The following is a 15,056-nucleotide window of genomic DNA, read 5'->3' on the forward strand; positions in this document are numbered from 1 at the left end:
CCAAGGCTTCAGAGGCACCCCCGGATGCTAAATCCGCCGCTTGGCAAGAAGCTCAGCCCCTTCCGTCCGACCTCCATCCCGCCCTCCGGAGCCGGAGGAGAGGGGACGCGCACGCCCTGCGCTCTTCGCCCTCTGCTGGTCGCTGCAAAGGGGTCTGGCCGGAGGCGGTGGTTTCCATCTCCCCAAAAAAGTATTCCTGAGCCCGTGCAGAGCGCCTTCCTGCAGAGGGTAATGCAGTCCCCCGCTTTCTGTCTGGGCGAATAAACAAACAAAAAAGCCAGGGATGGAGAATCTCTTTCTCTATTTAGATTTTCATTTATATTTTTCACCACTGTACTTTTCGACATTGCATTACTTTACATTGCATTCAAGAGGAACTGTACATCTACTTCCCTTCACTGCATGTTCTGATCATGCAATATTTTCCCTTTCTTGATTCTCGTTTTTAACTCCGTTATAGTGCTGGGTTTACTCTAAAGGCGGTTGGAGGATGGATGGTGGCTAATGGATTGAGGTTGAATCCTGACAAGACAGAAGTACTGTTTTTGGGGGACAGGGGGCGGGCAGGTGTGGAGGACTCCCTGGTCCTGAATGGGGTAACTGTGCCCCTGAAGGACCAGGTGCGCAGCCTGGGAGTCATTTTGGACTCACAGCTGTCCATGGAGGCACAGGTTAAATCCGTGTCCAGGGCAGCTGTGTACCAGCTCCATCTGGTACGCAGGATGAGACCCTATCTGCCCGCAGACTGTCTCTCCAGAGTGGTGCATGCTCTAGTTATCTCCCGCTTGGAGTGCGGCAATGTGCTCTACGTGGGGGGCTACCTTTGAAGGTGACCCGGAAACTACAACTAATCCAGAATGCAGCAGCTAGACTGGTGACTGGGAGCGGCCGCAGAGACGACATAACACCGGTCTTGAAAGACCTACATTGGCTCCCAGTACGTTTCCGAGCACAATTCAAAGTGTTGGTGCTGACCTTTAAAGCCCTAAGTGGCCTCAGTCCAGTATACCTGGAGGAGTGTCTCCACCCCCATCGCTCTGCCCAGACGCTGAGGTCCAGTGCCAAGGGCCTTCTGGTGGTTCCCTCACTGCAAGAAGCCAAGTTACAGGGAACCAGGCACAGGGCCTTCTCGGTAGTGGCACCTGCCCTGTGGAACACCCTCCCATCAAATGTCAAAGAGATAAACAACTACCTGACTTTTAGAAGACATCTGAAGACATCAGGGAAGTTTTTAATGACATTTTAATGTATTTTTAATCTTTGTTGGAATCCGCCCAGAGTGGCTGGGGAAACCCAGCCAGATGGGCGGGGTACAAACAAACGTTTTAACCTGCTTGCAGTGATTCTTCATATAACCTACAAACCTTTTCCAACAGATAAAGGATCTCTTAAGCATATGCAGAGTGCCTTTCTCCAGATGGGGAACTGCTACTTTTCTCCCTTTCTTGGGACTGCACGCAGTATCCCACAGCCTGTGCAGAGTGCTTTTTTTTTTAAGCGACAGAATCATTTCCCTCCTTTCTGGGGGGAAGAAGATCTATAGGCAGACGGCCTTTGAGCATGTGCAGAATGCTTTCCTGCAGAGATTAATGCTCCCCACTTTCTGTCTGGGCAAACAAACACAAAAACACATGCAGAGCACCTTTCTTCAGATAGGGAACGCAGCTTCTGCCCCAAACCAGGAAAGATGGGTGGGAGCCATGCTTGGAAAAATCAAAGGCTGGTTTTTATATATCTTTTATTTTTAAAAAATCTATATACGTAGTGCTGTTCATTAAAAAAAAGATTGACTTTCAACAATCATACATTCGTAAATCCATTTAAAAAAAAATCAGAGATCAACTATTGATTGGTCGGCATCGGCCTGTCTCGGGAGACAACGGAGGAGTGAGCCCAACTATTACAGAAGAATCTTCTTAATTTCCTGCATTGGCTTGGCTACGCAACAAAGTTTTTGCGGGCATTTAAAGGTTAATGGAGAAGACGCCCGCTGAATATCTATTGGCTGAGCATTCCGCAGGTACGGGGGCGGTACCAGAAGTGACCAACCGCGTCCCTCCAAAGGGATAAGCGAAAGCAGGAGAGGAGCCAGAGAGATAGAGAGATTTCCGGTTGCCAACAGAAAGAAGCAGGAGCCCCGCATCCTCTGGCTGCCTTCAAATGGGAACCTGAATAGGCGTCAGCTCTGAATGTCCTGCCCAGTTTGTGAAGTTGGGGAGAAGGGAGATGAACAGCTGGGCGCGCCTTGGAGGTACAGGGGCGAAAGGGGGCTTCTCCTCCAGGAATTTAGGGATTTGGGCATTGCAAGAGAAGAAAAGCAAACCCTACACACATCCGGAGCGGAGTCCCTAAGACAGTTGGATGGCAGCTTGTATGCTGCTTCCGGAAACTCCTGCAGCCAAGCTGGTGCCAAACGTCTTGCTCTGCTTTCCTTTGGACCCCCATCAGCGAGGCCGAGGAGGGGGGTGTCTTGCCAACCGGGCAGCCCAAGACCTCCACTGCCCTGGCTTGCACCCCAGGGAGGTCGCTTTGGTGCTGCTAACGCAGCGGTTCTACTTCACCCCCCCCAGCATAGCTATCAACTTTCAGATTTGAAAATAAGGGATCGGCAGCCTTGAAAATAAGGGATCAACAGCCTCACCTGTCCCAGGGACCAGTGGCGTAGCGTGGGGGGTGCAGGGGGGGGCCCGGTCGCACCAGGCGCAACATGGGGCGCACTCGCAGCTCTCTGCCCCTACCTGGCTCACTCACTCTAGGGGGCGCAAATTACTTGCCTTGCCCCGGGTGCTGACAACCCACGCTACGCCACTGCCAGGGACAGCCTACGGGATAGCTAACAATCCAGGATAGCAGCGGCAAGCAGCGGGAAACGGTGCTGGAATAAGGGAATTTCCCGCAAAAAAAGGGAAGGTTGACAGCTATGCCCCGGAGGCGTACTCCATTGTTTCTCAAGACAGATGGATGCCAAAACAACTAACCATTAAAGGATATTCTCATAATTTCCTGCATAGGATTGGCAGCATAGAAAGGTTTTTAGCAGGTGTTCAAAAGCTGAGGCAGAAGGCACCCACTGAATCTCTGTTGGCAGACTACTCCCCAACTGGGCAGATGATGTCATTTCTTCGTGTTGTCATTTCTTCTTGTTGTCAGGTGAACCTCATCAACTCAGAGGACGACCAGTGGTGCTCCTACAGATTCTCCCTGCCGGGTTTGTTTAGAGTTTCTTGCAGGCGGACAACCTTGACAGGAGCCCGACATTGCTCTCCCCTCCTGCGAATTCCAGCAGCAGGTACGTAACTGGGCCTTGAGCAAAGTGTTGATTTCTTCCAAAAGCAAATGGGTACAAGGTAAAAAAAGTGAAAGGTAAAGGACCCCTGGATGGTTAAGTCCAGTCAAAGGAGACGATGGGGTTGTGGCATTCATCTCGCTTTCAGGCCGAGGGAGCCATTGTTTGTCCACAGACAGCTTTCCAAGGCATGTGGCCAGCAGGACTAAACCGCTTCTGGCACAACGGGACACCGTGACGGAAACTAGAGCGCATGGAAACGCCGTTTACCTTCCCGCCACAGCGGTACCTATTTATCTACTTGCACCGGTATGCTTTTGGACTGCTAGGCTGGCAGGAGCTGGGACAGAGCAACGGGAGCTCACCCCGTCACAGGGATTCAAACTGCCGACCTTCTGATCATCAAGCCTAAAAGGCTCAGTACTTTAGACCACAGCACCACCCGCTTCCCTTCCCACCTCGTGCTGCAGCCCAAGTGCTGGCAGGAGTGGGACCTGCAGCCCAGGGTGTCCCACTCTTATTACCGAACCTTGAGGGGTTTTTTGGCCAGATGACTCTGTGGGTAAGTTTTTCAGTCCTGTAGGAAAATACTAGGAGAGAATTTTCTTTATTTCTTTTAGGGTCTGGTGATCTTTGAGGCGGCAGCTGTGTATTTATTTCCCTGAGGAGGAGCAGAGCAGGCGTTACTGGACCCAGGGCACAGAGCCTTGTGCAAGGAAGTCATGGAGGAGGTACAGGGGAGTGTAGCTTCTCTAGGTAAGAACAGCTGCTTGTGGGCTTTTTCAGAGCCATCTGGGTGGGCTCTGTGAAAGCCAGCAAGGTTTTTCATATGCCCCTAAGCCAAATTAGGGACTAGCCATCCCTAATGGCTGCTAATCATCATGGCTACTTTCTGTCTCCAGTGTCTGAGGCAGCGTGCTTCTGAATACCTTGGAATCACGAATGGGGAGAATGCAGTTGTTCTACCAAGTGAAGGAGATAACGAGGCTTTCAAGTTTTGTTTTTGTTTTTTGTTTTAAAAAGGGATATCTAAGGTATCTAACTGTTGGAGATGCAATAGGGATAATGCTTCTCTAAAACATGCATTTTTTTTCATTGTCCTGTATTGAAAAATTTTGGCCAGAAGGTAACTGAAACGATCAACGGGACTGTACATTTACAGAGCAAAATATCCTCTTGAATTTTATACCCAGCACATGAAACCTTACAAAAGGACAATACGAGTGGACTCTCCCTGCCCTGACAACGGCAAAAAGACTGATACTGATGAATTGGAAAAAATAAAAATGCGGCTCCCTTCTATGATTGGATTGAAGGCTTATACAAACTCGCAGCATACGAATCACTTGCATATAAATGCAGACTTGCCATGGACAAATTCAGTGATACAGTGGTGCCTCGCAAGACGAAAATAATCCGTTCCGCGAGTCTCTTCGTTTAGCGGTTTTTTCGTCTTGCGAAGCAACCCTATTAGCGGATTAGCGGCTATTAAAGGCTTAGCGGCTTAGCGGCTAAAAGGCTATTAGTGGCTTAGCGGCTTAGAAAAAGGGGGGGAAGCGGAAAAAAATCGGAACACTCGCAAGACCCATTGACGGATTAGCGAATTAGCACTATTAGTGCTATTAGTGGCTTTTAGCGGCTTTTAGTGGCTTATCAGCTTATTAGATCAGCTGATGTGGCTTAGCGGCTTAGAAAAGGGGGGGGGGAGGAAAAAACCCCGCAGGAACTCACAAGACATTTTCGTCTTGCGAAGCAAGCCCATAGGAGATTCGTTTTGCGAAGCACCTCCAAAACGGAAAACTCTTTCGTCTAGCGAGTTTTCCGTCTTGCGAGGCATTCGTCTGTAATAGGTTAAGTTCTGGTGAAGTACAGCTTTGTAAAGTATAATTTTGGGTGTTTCTTTTTCTCCTCCCCCCTTTACTTTCCCTTCTACATGGGTTCTGGTTCTCTTTTTCTTTCTTTCTCTCTCTCATTTATTTATTTAACTTTTATTGTTGTTTCTGACACAGCAAGTCAGTCAAATGACTCCTTGCCACGATCGTGCACAATGCAAAAGCCACGGAGGTGAATTGGACATTTAACAGGGAGGCCCCAGCACCCCTTGTCAAATCTCTGAGCAAAGACTGACCCCAAGCCTTTCTGCATCTGATAAGTAGTCTGGAAAAAAAGACAAAGATGCTCTAGACTGCCTCAAAAAGTGGTGAAACTCTTTTTTGTGTGTGGCAAGTTCTCACTGCAGGGTTCAAGTATGGTGGCTGAAACCCAGTTTTCAATTGGTCAGACTTTGTTCAGTAACGCATTAACAGTCAGAGTTCAAAGAGTCTGCAAGGGCATTTGCATTAGGACACGCACTAAATATATGTCATATTAACCCTTTACTCTCTTCACAGCCTTCTCCTGCCACCTCACCTTCACCATCTCCAATTCAACCCGTCCCTGAAAACACTTACTCAACCCATTTTTTTACTGTCCGTATAAGAACCCTACTTGTTCCTCATCTGGAGTTGTTTTCACTTTAACATTCAGCCGTTTGATTCCTCCTAAACTGGCTCCTACCTGTTTTGTGGTCAGGTCACATTCTTGGGCGTGTGACACTTCCCTCACTGGTAAGGAGCCTAAAAAAAAAATATCTACCTCATTTGGCTAACAGATTGAGGTTGATTCCTGACAAGACAGAAGTACTGTTTTTGGGGGACAGGGGGCGGACAGGTGTGGGGGACTCCCTGGTCCTGAATGGGGTAACTGTGTCGCTGAAGGACCACATGCGCAGCCTGGGAGTCATTTTGGACTCACAGCTGTCCCTGGAGGCACAGGTCGATTCTGTATCCAGGGCAGCTGTCTACCAGCTCCATCTGGGACGCAGGCTGAGACCCTCCCTTCCCACAGACTGTCTTGCCCGAGTGGTGCATGCTCTAGTTATCTCCCCCTTGGACTACTGCAATGCGCTCTATGTGGGGCTACCTTTGAAGGTGACCCGGAAACTACAACTAATCCAGAACGCGGCAGCCAGACTGGTGACCGGGAGCGGCCGCTGGGATCATATAACACCAGACCTGAAAGACCTGCATTAGCTCCCAGTATGTTTCCGAGCACAATTCAAAGTGTTGGTGCTGACCTTTAAAGTCCTAAACGGCCTTGGCCCAGTATATCTAAAGGAGCATCTCCACACCTATCGTTCAGCCCAGACACTGAGGTCCAGCTCCGAGGGCCTTCTGGCAGTTCCCTCCCTGCGAGAAGTGAGGTTACAGGGAACCAGGCAGAGGGCCTTCTCAGTGGTGGTTCCTGCCCTGTGGAACACCCTCCCATCAGATGTCAAGGAAATAAACAACTGTCTGACTTTTAGAAGACATCTGAAGGCAGCCCTGTTTAGGGAAGTTTTTAATGTTTGATGTTTTATTGTGTTTTTAATATTCTGTTGGGAGCTGCCCAGAGTGACTGGGGAAACCCAGCCAGATGGGTGGGTATAAGATAATAATAGGCTTGAAAGCAGAAGCTGGCTCCCTATAAGGGATAGTGTGGTAATAAATAATAATAATAATAATTTTTATTTATACCCCGCCCTCCCCAGCCAAGGCCGGGCTCAGAGCGGCTTACAAGCAATAATAAAAACAAGTTGAATGATTACAACTTAAAAACAAAATTAAAATACAACATTAAAACATTGAAACATTAAAACATTAAAATATTAAAATGTAGCCTCATCGCAGGAGGAGAAGGAAAAGAAAAAAGAAAGAGGGGGAGGGAACCAAATTGGCTCCAAGCCAAAGGCCAGGCAGAACAACTCTGTCTTACAGGCCCTGCAGAAAGAAATCAGATCCCGCAGGGCCCTGGTCTCATGAGACAGAGCGTTCCACCAGGCCGGAGCCAGAGTTGAAAAGGCCCTGGCTCTGGTTGAAGCTAATCTAACTTCCTTAGGGCCCAGGACCACTAGGGTATTGCTATTTATGGACCTTGAGGCTCTCCGTGGGGCATACCGGGAGAGGCGGTCCCGTAGGTACGAGGGTCCTAGGCCGTGAAGGGCTTTAAAGGTCAAAAGCAGCACCTTAAATATGACCCTGTACTCCACCGGGAGCCAGTGCAGCTTGAAAAGCACTGGGTGAATATGCTCCCATGGCAGAGACCCCGTGAGGAGCCTCGCTGCAGCATTCTGCACCCGCTGGAGTTTCTGGGACAGTTTCAAGAGCAGCCCCGCGTGGAGCGAATTACAGTAGTCAAGCCTGGAGATGACCGTCCTGCATTGTGGCTCCTGCATTGAGCAAGGGCTGAATGACCTTTGGAGGTGCCTTCCAACTCTAATCAGGATTCTCTCTTTCCCCTCTGCAGCAACTGGGCAGGGCAGTGAGGATTACAAAGAGCCAGTTGGGGTGTCCCTGGAACCCGTCAAGAATGAAGAGGGAGAAGAGACCTTTAGGGATCAAGAAATGTGGAGGAGGCAGGGCAGAAACCAAGTAGACGTCTGTGAAATCCCTATCCAAAGAGCGCACACAGAGGAGAAACCACTGGCCTGTGGTAATAGCTTCAGTCACAGCGCAAACCTCATCTCTCATCAGATAATCCACACGGGAAAAGTTAAGGGTCTGGAGTTTGGAAAGGACTTTAGTCAAAGCAAACACCAAGCTTCACACCAGGCAACTCATGGGAGAGAGAAACATCGTAAATGCCTGGAATGTGGAAAGAGCTTCAGTCGAAGCACAAACCTTACTAAACATCTAAGAACTCACACAGGGGAGAAACCGTTTAAATGCCTGGAGTGTGGGAAGCACTTTAGTCAGAGCTCAAACCTGATTTCCCATCAAATAATTCACACCGGAGAGAAGCCCTATCAGTGTCTGGAGTGTGGCAAGGCCTTCAGTCAGAACACAAACCTTACCAAGCACGGGAGAATCCACACGGGGAAGAAGCCTTTCAAATGCCTGGAGTGCGGAAAGAGCTTCAGTCAAAGCTCAGACCTCATTTCCCATCAGAGAATACACACGGGCGAAAAGCCATTTAAATGTCTAGAGTGTGGTATGTGTTTCAGTCAGAGCACGGCCCTTACGAAACATGACAAAATCCACACGGGAGAGAAGCCCTACGAATGTCTGGAGTGTGGAAAGAGCTTCAGCTGGAGAAAAAACCTTACTTCACATCAAAGAATCCACACACAGGAGAGGCCGTACAAATGCCCAGAGTGTGGGAAAAGCTTCAGTCAGAGCACAAACCTTATTAAGCATGAGAGGATCCACACAGGGGAGAAACCCTATAAATGCTTGGAGTGCGGCAAGACCTTTACTGTGAGCACGAGCCTTACGTCACATCAGAGAATCCACACAGAGGGGAAGCCATATAAATGCCCCGAGTGTGGCAAACCTTGAGAAGCACAAAAGAATTCATGCTGGAGAGAACCATTTAAATGTCTGGAGTGTGGAAAGAGCTTCCGTTGAAGAGGAGACCTTCCTTCCCATCAAAGAATTCACCCAGGAGATATGCTGTTTAAATGCCTGGAGTGCAGAATGAACTCCAGTCAAGAGAACCATCTTTAAATAATAAATTTAGGAACCATTTTAATGCCTGGAACGTGGGGAAAGCTTCAGGTCAAGCACAACGCATGCTAATGATCTAAGAAACCTGGATTGTGGAAGGAGTTTCAGTCAGGGCACATCCCTTAATTTCCATCAAAATATTCATTACGTTGAATTTTCCAAAATATATATTTTTGAAGTGTCTATTTTATTTATTCAGGGTGCTAAGGGTGTCATGGAGAGAAAACAAAAGATGGTTTTGGTTAAGAGCTACCTGCTTTCCACGCTGTCCATATTTCTGTTGATTCTTTTGATAGATGTTCTTGTAGTTTGTTGGTAGGTGTGTAAGGGATGAAAAACCAACAGGTGGCAAAATAAGACTGTGCTTCCTCTTTTTCTAATCTTTCCAATAAAATACTTCCAATTTGTTTTTGTTGTCTTTCATCTCTTAGGACTCATGTAGACAATACATTTTCCAGTTGGGCTTGGCTGGGATTTTAATTTAGACATTTCATCCGTGAGGAGCCCTCAGTCCAATGCTGGGAAAGCAGGGCTGATCCTTTCTGTCCTACTCTGCTCCCCTCCATCAGCAGCTGCCTCCCTGCCTCTTCCGGTCCCACTGGCTGCCCTTTGAGGTTGGAGGGTCTCCACGTGGGGCAACCTCCCTCCCCAAAGCACATTTTCCACCAATCCTCCATTGCAGTCTTGCCTCTCCACCACCTGCAAAAGATACTCACCAGATTCTTCCCTGGGTGGGAAAGACAAAGGGCTGTTTCTTCTCCCTCCCCAGAGGAGGCAGCAGATCAGGAAGAGCCATAATTCCTTCTTTCCAGAGGCCTTTCTAGAAACGCAGGCCTAGTCCAAGGGTCAAAGGGGGACAGACTGAAGCCTCACTAGGAAACCGATATGTGTCTCTCTCCCATCCTAGTCTCTCTCCCATCTCGATCAAGTTGCGAAAGCGTTTACACTCCCAATTCTCACTCCAGATTCAGTCATCTGGAGCCGACCCAACTCTGGTCAGTCAGTTTTATGGTGCATACCGTATTTTTCGCTCTATAAGACGCACATTTCCCCCTCCAAAAATTAAGGGGAAATGTGTGTGCGTCTTACGGAGCGAATGCAGGCTCCTTGGCTTCAGCGATAGCAATGCGAAGCCTCTGAAGTGCAGTGGGAGCGCTCCCAGGGGACAGGATCACACTTCAAAACGACCTTGACAGATTAGAGAACTGGGCCAAAACAAACAAGATGAATTTTAACAGGGAGAAATGTAAAGTATTGCACTTGGGCAAAAAAAATGAGAGGCACAAATACAAGATGGGGGACACCTGGCTTGAGAGCAGTACATGTGAAAAGGATCTAGGAGTCTTGGTTGACCACAAACTTGACATGAGCCAACAGTGTGACGCGGCAGCTAAAAAAGCCAATGCAATTCTGGGCTGCATCAATAGGAGTATAGCATCTAGATCAAGGGAAGTAATAGTGCCACTGTATTCTGCTCTGGTCAGACCTCACCTGGAGTACTGTGTCCAGTTCTGGGCACCACAGTTCAAGAAGGACACTGACAAACTGGAACGTGTCCAGAGGAGGGCAACCAAAATGGTCAAAGGCCTGGAAACGATGCCTTATGAGGAACGGCTAAGGGAGCTGGGCATGTTTAGCCTGGAGAAGAGGAGGTTAAGGGGTGATATGATAGCCATGTTCAAATATATAAAAGGATGTCACATAGAGGAGGGAGAAAGGTTGTTTTCTGCTGCTCCAGAGAAGCGGACACGGAGCAATGGATCCAAACTACAAGAAAGAAGATTCCACCTAAACATTAGGAAGAACTTCCTGACAGTAAGAGCTGTTTGACAGTGGAATTTGCTGCCAAGGAGTGTGGTGGAGTCTCCTACTTTGGAGGTCTTTAAGCAGAGGCTTGACAACCATATGTCAGGAGTGCTCTGATGGTGTTTCCTGCTTGGCAGGGGGTTGGACTCGATGGCCCTTGTGGTCTCTTCCAACTCTATGATTCTATGATTCTATTCTATGATTCTATGATTCCCGCTGAGCTCCGGAGGCTTCGGGTTCCTTTCGCTGAAGGGTAGGTGCCCCTTCAGCTAAGGCACAGTGCCCCTTCAGCTAAGCAGCTAAGCGGGAGGAGAAATGGAAGGGGCTCCGTTTCTCCTGCCGCTTCGCTGAAGGGACGCTGAGCAGAGAGGGGGAGAATTTTTTTTTCTTGTTCTCCCCCTCTAAAACAAGGTGCGTCCTATGGTCGGGTGCATCCTATAGAGCAAAAAAATACAGTAATTCACCCCGACTTGCCTGCACAATATTCGCTGGCAGGATATAAGGCCTCACCCTAGATTCGTATGATGACATGAAGATAATGTTGGGAATCTGAATACCTGCAGCTTTACACAGAGTCAATTAGGGTTTGGCCGACAGCCAAGGCAATGTAAAGGTGTGTAATCTGCCTGGTGATACAGAGGCATGGAGACAGCTCCATGATTGGTCAAGCTCTCACGGAAATAATGATTTATGGCCTACTAACTGGAATGTGTTAGTTGGAGTGGCTAGTGTAGGAGTTGGAGGTTGAGAGTTGAGAGTGGTGTCAGAGAGAACTAGTCAAAGTTCTGTTCCTGTAAATAGTCCACTGTATATAATAAACACCTATAACTACAAGTTACTGGTTCCTGCTTCGTCCATCCTGTCTGCAACCAGTTGCCAATTGCTTCCGTGGACTCTGCGCATACTCTGCTAGGTCTGGCTAAGGTCCTGCAACAAGTCAGAAAGTTGCGAAACACCAATAGATAACCCGCAGCTTTTATTTTCCCCAGTCTGATTCCTAATGTTCTTCAATCCTCCACGTAGTCCTTCTGCAAAGGTAGTGACCGTATACAGGGCATACAGATTTCCTACTCAGTAATTCCAAAGATAAATCTTGGGGCAACGTCAAGGGAGCCGGGGAGCTACCAGGCTCAATTCAGCGGGTTGGTACTAGCGTATAAAGCCCTAAACTGGTTGGGATCCAAATTCCTAACAGAGCGGCACTTCTAATATCAACGATCTCGGGACCTATGATCTTTTGGTGGTGCCCGGTCGGCGTTCAACCATGACAAGGCCTTCTTGGTGGTGGCTCCCCAATTACTATTTATTTACTTACGGTATTTTTCGCCCTATAGGACAAACTTTTTCCCCTCCAAAAATGAAGGGGAAATGTGTGTGCATCCTATGGGGCAAATGCAGGCTTTCGCTGAAGCCTGGAGAGTAAGAGGGGTCGGTGCACACCAACCCCTCTTGCTCTCCAGGCTTCAGGAAGCTATCTGTAAGCCTGCGGAGCCCAGCAAGCGCAGGAGTTCCTGCCGGGCGCTACAGGCTTGCGGATAGCTGCCCGAAGCCCAGGGTGCGCAGCGGACTACAGTGCCGCGCTCCCCGGGCTTCAGATAGCAGCAAGCTCCGGGAGCGATGGCGACGTTGAGCACAACCTTGCCATTGCTCCCGGAGCTTGCGGGGGGGAAATAAAAATGTTTTTCTTTATTCCCCCCCCCAAAAAAAATAAGTGCGCCCTATTGGCCGGTGCGCCCTATAGGGCGAAAAATACGGTACTTATTTTGCATACTGCTCTTCATCTGAAGATCTCAGGACGCTTCACGGCATAAAAATTCAGAACAAAAGCACAAAGTACTAATAAGAATAAGAACAAAACAAGCCAATCACTCTCTTAACACAGTAGCCATAAGTCAAAGAAAGCGAAAGATCATGCAGTTCCACACAGTCATAAATCAACACAGCTCACAGTCCAATTCCTCTTTTTTTTAAAAAAAAAACAACCTTTTAATGGAGTTTATATTCCCTTGGATACATATTTCAAATCTATTTAATTAGCGTAAAGGTAAGGTAAAGGTACCCCTGCCCGTACGGGCCAGTCTTGACAGACTCTAGGGTTGTGCGCTCATCTCACTTAAGAGGCCGGGGGCCAGCACTGTCCAGAGACACTTCCGGGTCACGTGGCCAGCGTGACAAAGCTGCTCTGGTGAGCCGGCACCAGCGCAGCACACGGAACGCCGTTTACCTTCCCGCTATAAAGCGGTACCTATTTATCTACTTGCACTTAAGGGCGATTTCAAACTGCTAGGTGGGCAGGAGCTGGGACCGAAAGACGGGAGCTCACCCCGCCGCGGGGATTCGAACCGCCGACCATGCGATTGGCAAGTCCTAGGCGCTGAGGTTTTACCCACAGCGCCACCCGCGCCCCTTTATTTAATTAGCGTAGCGATTGTTAAATTCCACTTGGACCGTTTTGTTTTTTCCATGTTCCAGAAGTGTGGCAAACCTTAAAGTTCCTAGACTTTATTATTGACCATTTGAATGTTTATGTAAAAATTATGCGGAAATTCTGGGGGGTTTTTTACTATGAGGGAACACCACCAACCGCTGGTCTTTTTAGCAACCGTAGAGCTTTCTTCAGGGAACTGCTGCCCATCGTAAGGATTAAGACCAGGGCCGCATTCTCTTATGGAGAACTTTCTGAGGGCCGTGTCCCAGCACAGGACTATAGAGTCAAGGGTTTGCACCCACCCAAACCCCTCTTTATCCACCCCAAGCAACCAAGGACATCCTGCAGCCAGGAAAAAGCACTTGAGATGATGGAGCGTGGCTGACAAGGAGGGCGTGTTGGAATATTATAGAAAGAACTTGAGAATTGGTCTTGAACAGGTTGCCTACCTCAGGCCCAGTGAAGACTTTCAAAGATGGCATTTTGGTACACGTGTTAGGTCCAAGCAGAAAGACTCATACTCCGTTGTGTTTATTATTAAAGGGAATTTCCTGACAGACATACAACAGCTACATACAACTATCTGACTTTTGGAAGACACCTGAAGACAACCCTGTATTGGAAAATTGTTAACGTCTAATGTTTTACATGCTGTGAGCCGCCCAGAGTGGCTGGGAAACCAAGCCACATGGGCAGGGTATAAGTAATAAATTTATTATTATTATTATTATTATTATTATTATTATTATTATTATTATTATTAGGCCTGCAGAGTCCCGGCTAGTGCAGAGTGCGAATGTTGCTAACATTTAAGGCAGGTAAAACCTAACAAGGGACGCGGGTGGCACTGTGGGTAAAACCTCAGCACCTAGGACTTGCCGATCGTTAGGTCGGCGGTTCGAATCCCTGCGGCGGGGTGCGCTCCCGTCATTCGGTCCCAGCGCCTGCCAACCTAGCAGTTCGAAAGCACCCCCGGGTGCAAGTAGACAAATAGGGACCGCTTTATAGCGGGAAGGTAAATGGCATTTCCGTGTGCTGTGCTGGCTCGCCAGATGCAGCTTGTCACGCTGGCCACGTGACCTGGAAGTGTCTTCGGACAGCGCTGGCCCCCGGCCTCTTAAGTGAGATGGGCACACAACCCTAGAGTTGGACACGACTGGCCCGTACGGGCAGGGGTACCTTTACCTTTACCTAAAACCTAACAAGACATGGTTGGATGCTGTGCAACGGAAGTAAAGCAATGGTTTGAAATTTATTTCATCAAGGGAATGATCCAGAGGATTGTCGCCTCGGTCCCTACAAACACAGAAACACATACACACACTCTTTGAACAGATTGATCCAACAATTATTTTCACGTCAAGTAATGATCCAGGATCTATGCACTTCCTCAAGTTCTTCCCTCAAGTCCAGCTTCCAGAAGGACAGGCATTTCTAACCGGTAGGTTCACCAATAAAGGTAAAAGGTAAAGGACCTCTGGACAGTTACCGGTAAGTCCAGTCGAATTAGAGTATGGGGTTGCGGAACTCATCTCGCTTTCAGGCTGAGGGAGCCGGCGTTTGTCCGCCGATGGCTTTTCTGGGTCATGTGGCCAGCATGACTAAACTGCTTCTGGCACAATGGGACACCATGATGAGTGTCAGAGCGCATGGAAACACCATTTACCTTCCTGCCACAGTGGTACCTATTTATCTACTTGCACTGGCAAGCTTTTGAACTGCTAGGTTGGCAGGAACTGGGACAGAGCAACGGGAGCTCACCCTGTTGTAGGGATTCGAACCACCGACTTTCCGATCGGCAAGCCTAAAAGGCTCGGTGGTTTAGACCACAGTGCCACCTGCCCCCCCAATAATCAATGACAGGAGACAGGATCGCAAACAATATAAATTGTAGTATACCATTTATTTAAAGAAACTGCATACTACAGTTAATATTGCTTGCGATCCTGTCTCCACTTCCATCATTCAGCTGAGGTCCAGCTCTGAGGGCCTTCTGGTGGTTCCCTCCCTGCAA

The 15,056-nt window shown here is 48.4% G+C and overlaps 1 protein-coding gene and 1 long non-coding RNA gene across 7 annotated transcripts; one reads left to right on the plus strand and one right to left on the minus strand.

Moving 5' to 3' along the window:
• Positions 1 to 104: 104 nt before the first annotated feature.
• Positions 105 to 9,211, plus strand: LOC308580974 (uncharacterized protein). Of its 6 annotated transcripts, none has more exons than XM_081183351.1 (5): positions 2,123 to 2,406; positions 3,151 to 3,289; positions 3,907 to 4,042; positions 7,610 to 7,740; positions 7,780 to 9,211. In XM_081183351.1, exons 3-5 carry the CDS (start codon positions 4,009 to 4,011, stop codon positions 8,638 to 8,640), a joined length of 1,026 nt encoding a protein of 341 aa, XP_081039477.1. In that variant the 5' UTR covers positions 2,123 to 2,406; positions 3,151 to 3,289; positions 3,907 to 4,008; the 3' UTR covers positions 8,641 to 9,211. The 6 variants fall into 6 exon arrangements, with proteins under 6 accessions (XP_081039476.1, XP_081039475.1, XP_081039477.1 ...); XM_081183352.1 differs by having other exon boundaries at positions 7,610 to 7,665; positions 7,723 to 9,211; XM_081183349.1 differs by having other exon boundaries at positions 2,112 to 2,251; positions 7,610 to 9,211.
• Positions 9,212 to 12,588: 3,377 nt separating this feature from the next.
• On the minus strand, positions 12,589 to 14,364 carry LOC308581369. Its single transcript, XR_014005016.1, has 2 exons — positions 14,241 to 14,364; positions 12,589 to 13,867 (listed from the first exon to the last, which is right to left on the minus strand). It is a non-coding gene; the product is annotated as an uncharacterized lncRNA (long non-coding RNA).
• Positions 14,365 to 15,056: the final 692 nt, after the last annotated feature.

This window comes from Podarcis bocagei, assembly GCF_964188305.1.
Source record: "Podarcis bocagei genome assembly, chromosome: 2".
NCBI lineage: Eukaryota > Metazoa > Chordata > Lepidosauria > Squamata > Lacertidae > Podarcis > Podarcis bocagei.

What these genes read in the sequence shown, in the direction of transcription:
- LOC308580974 (XM_081183350.1), top strand. Translation starts at nt 4,009, where the DNA reads ATGGAGGAGGTACAGGGGAGTGTAGCTTCTCTAG. An exon ending in GGGGAGTGTAGCTTCTCTAG is followed by an intron (nt 4,043 to 7,609) that starts GTAAGAACAGCT and finishes TCCCCTCTGCAG; the next exon opens with CAACTGGGCAGGGCAGTGAG.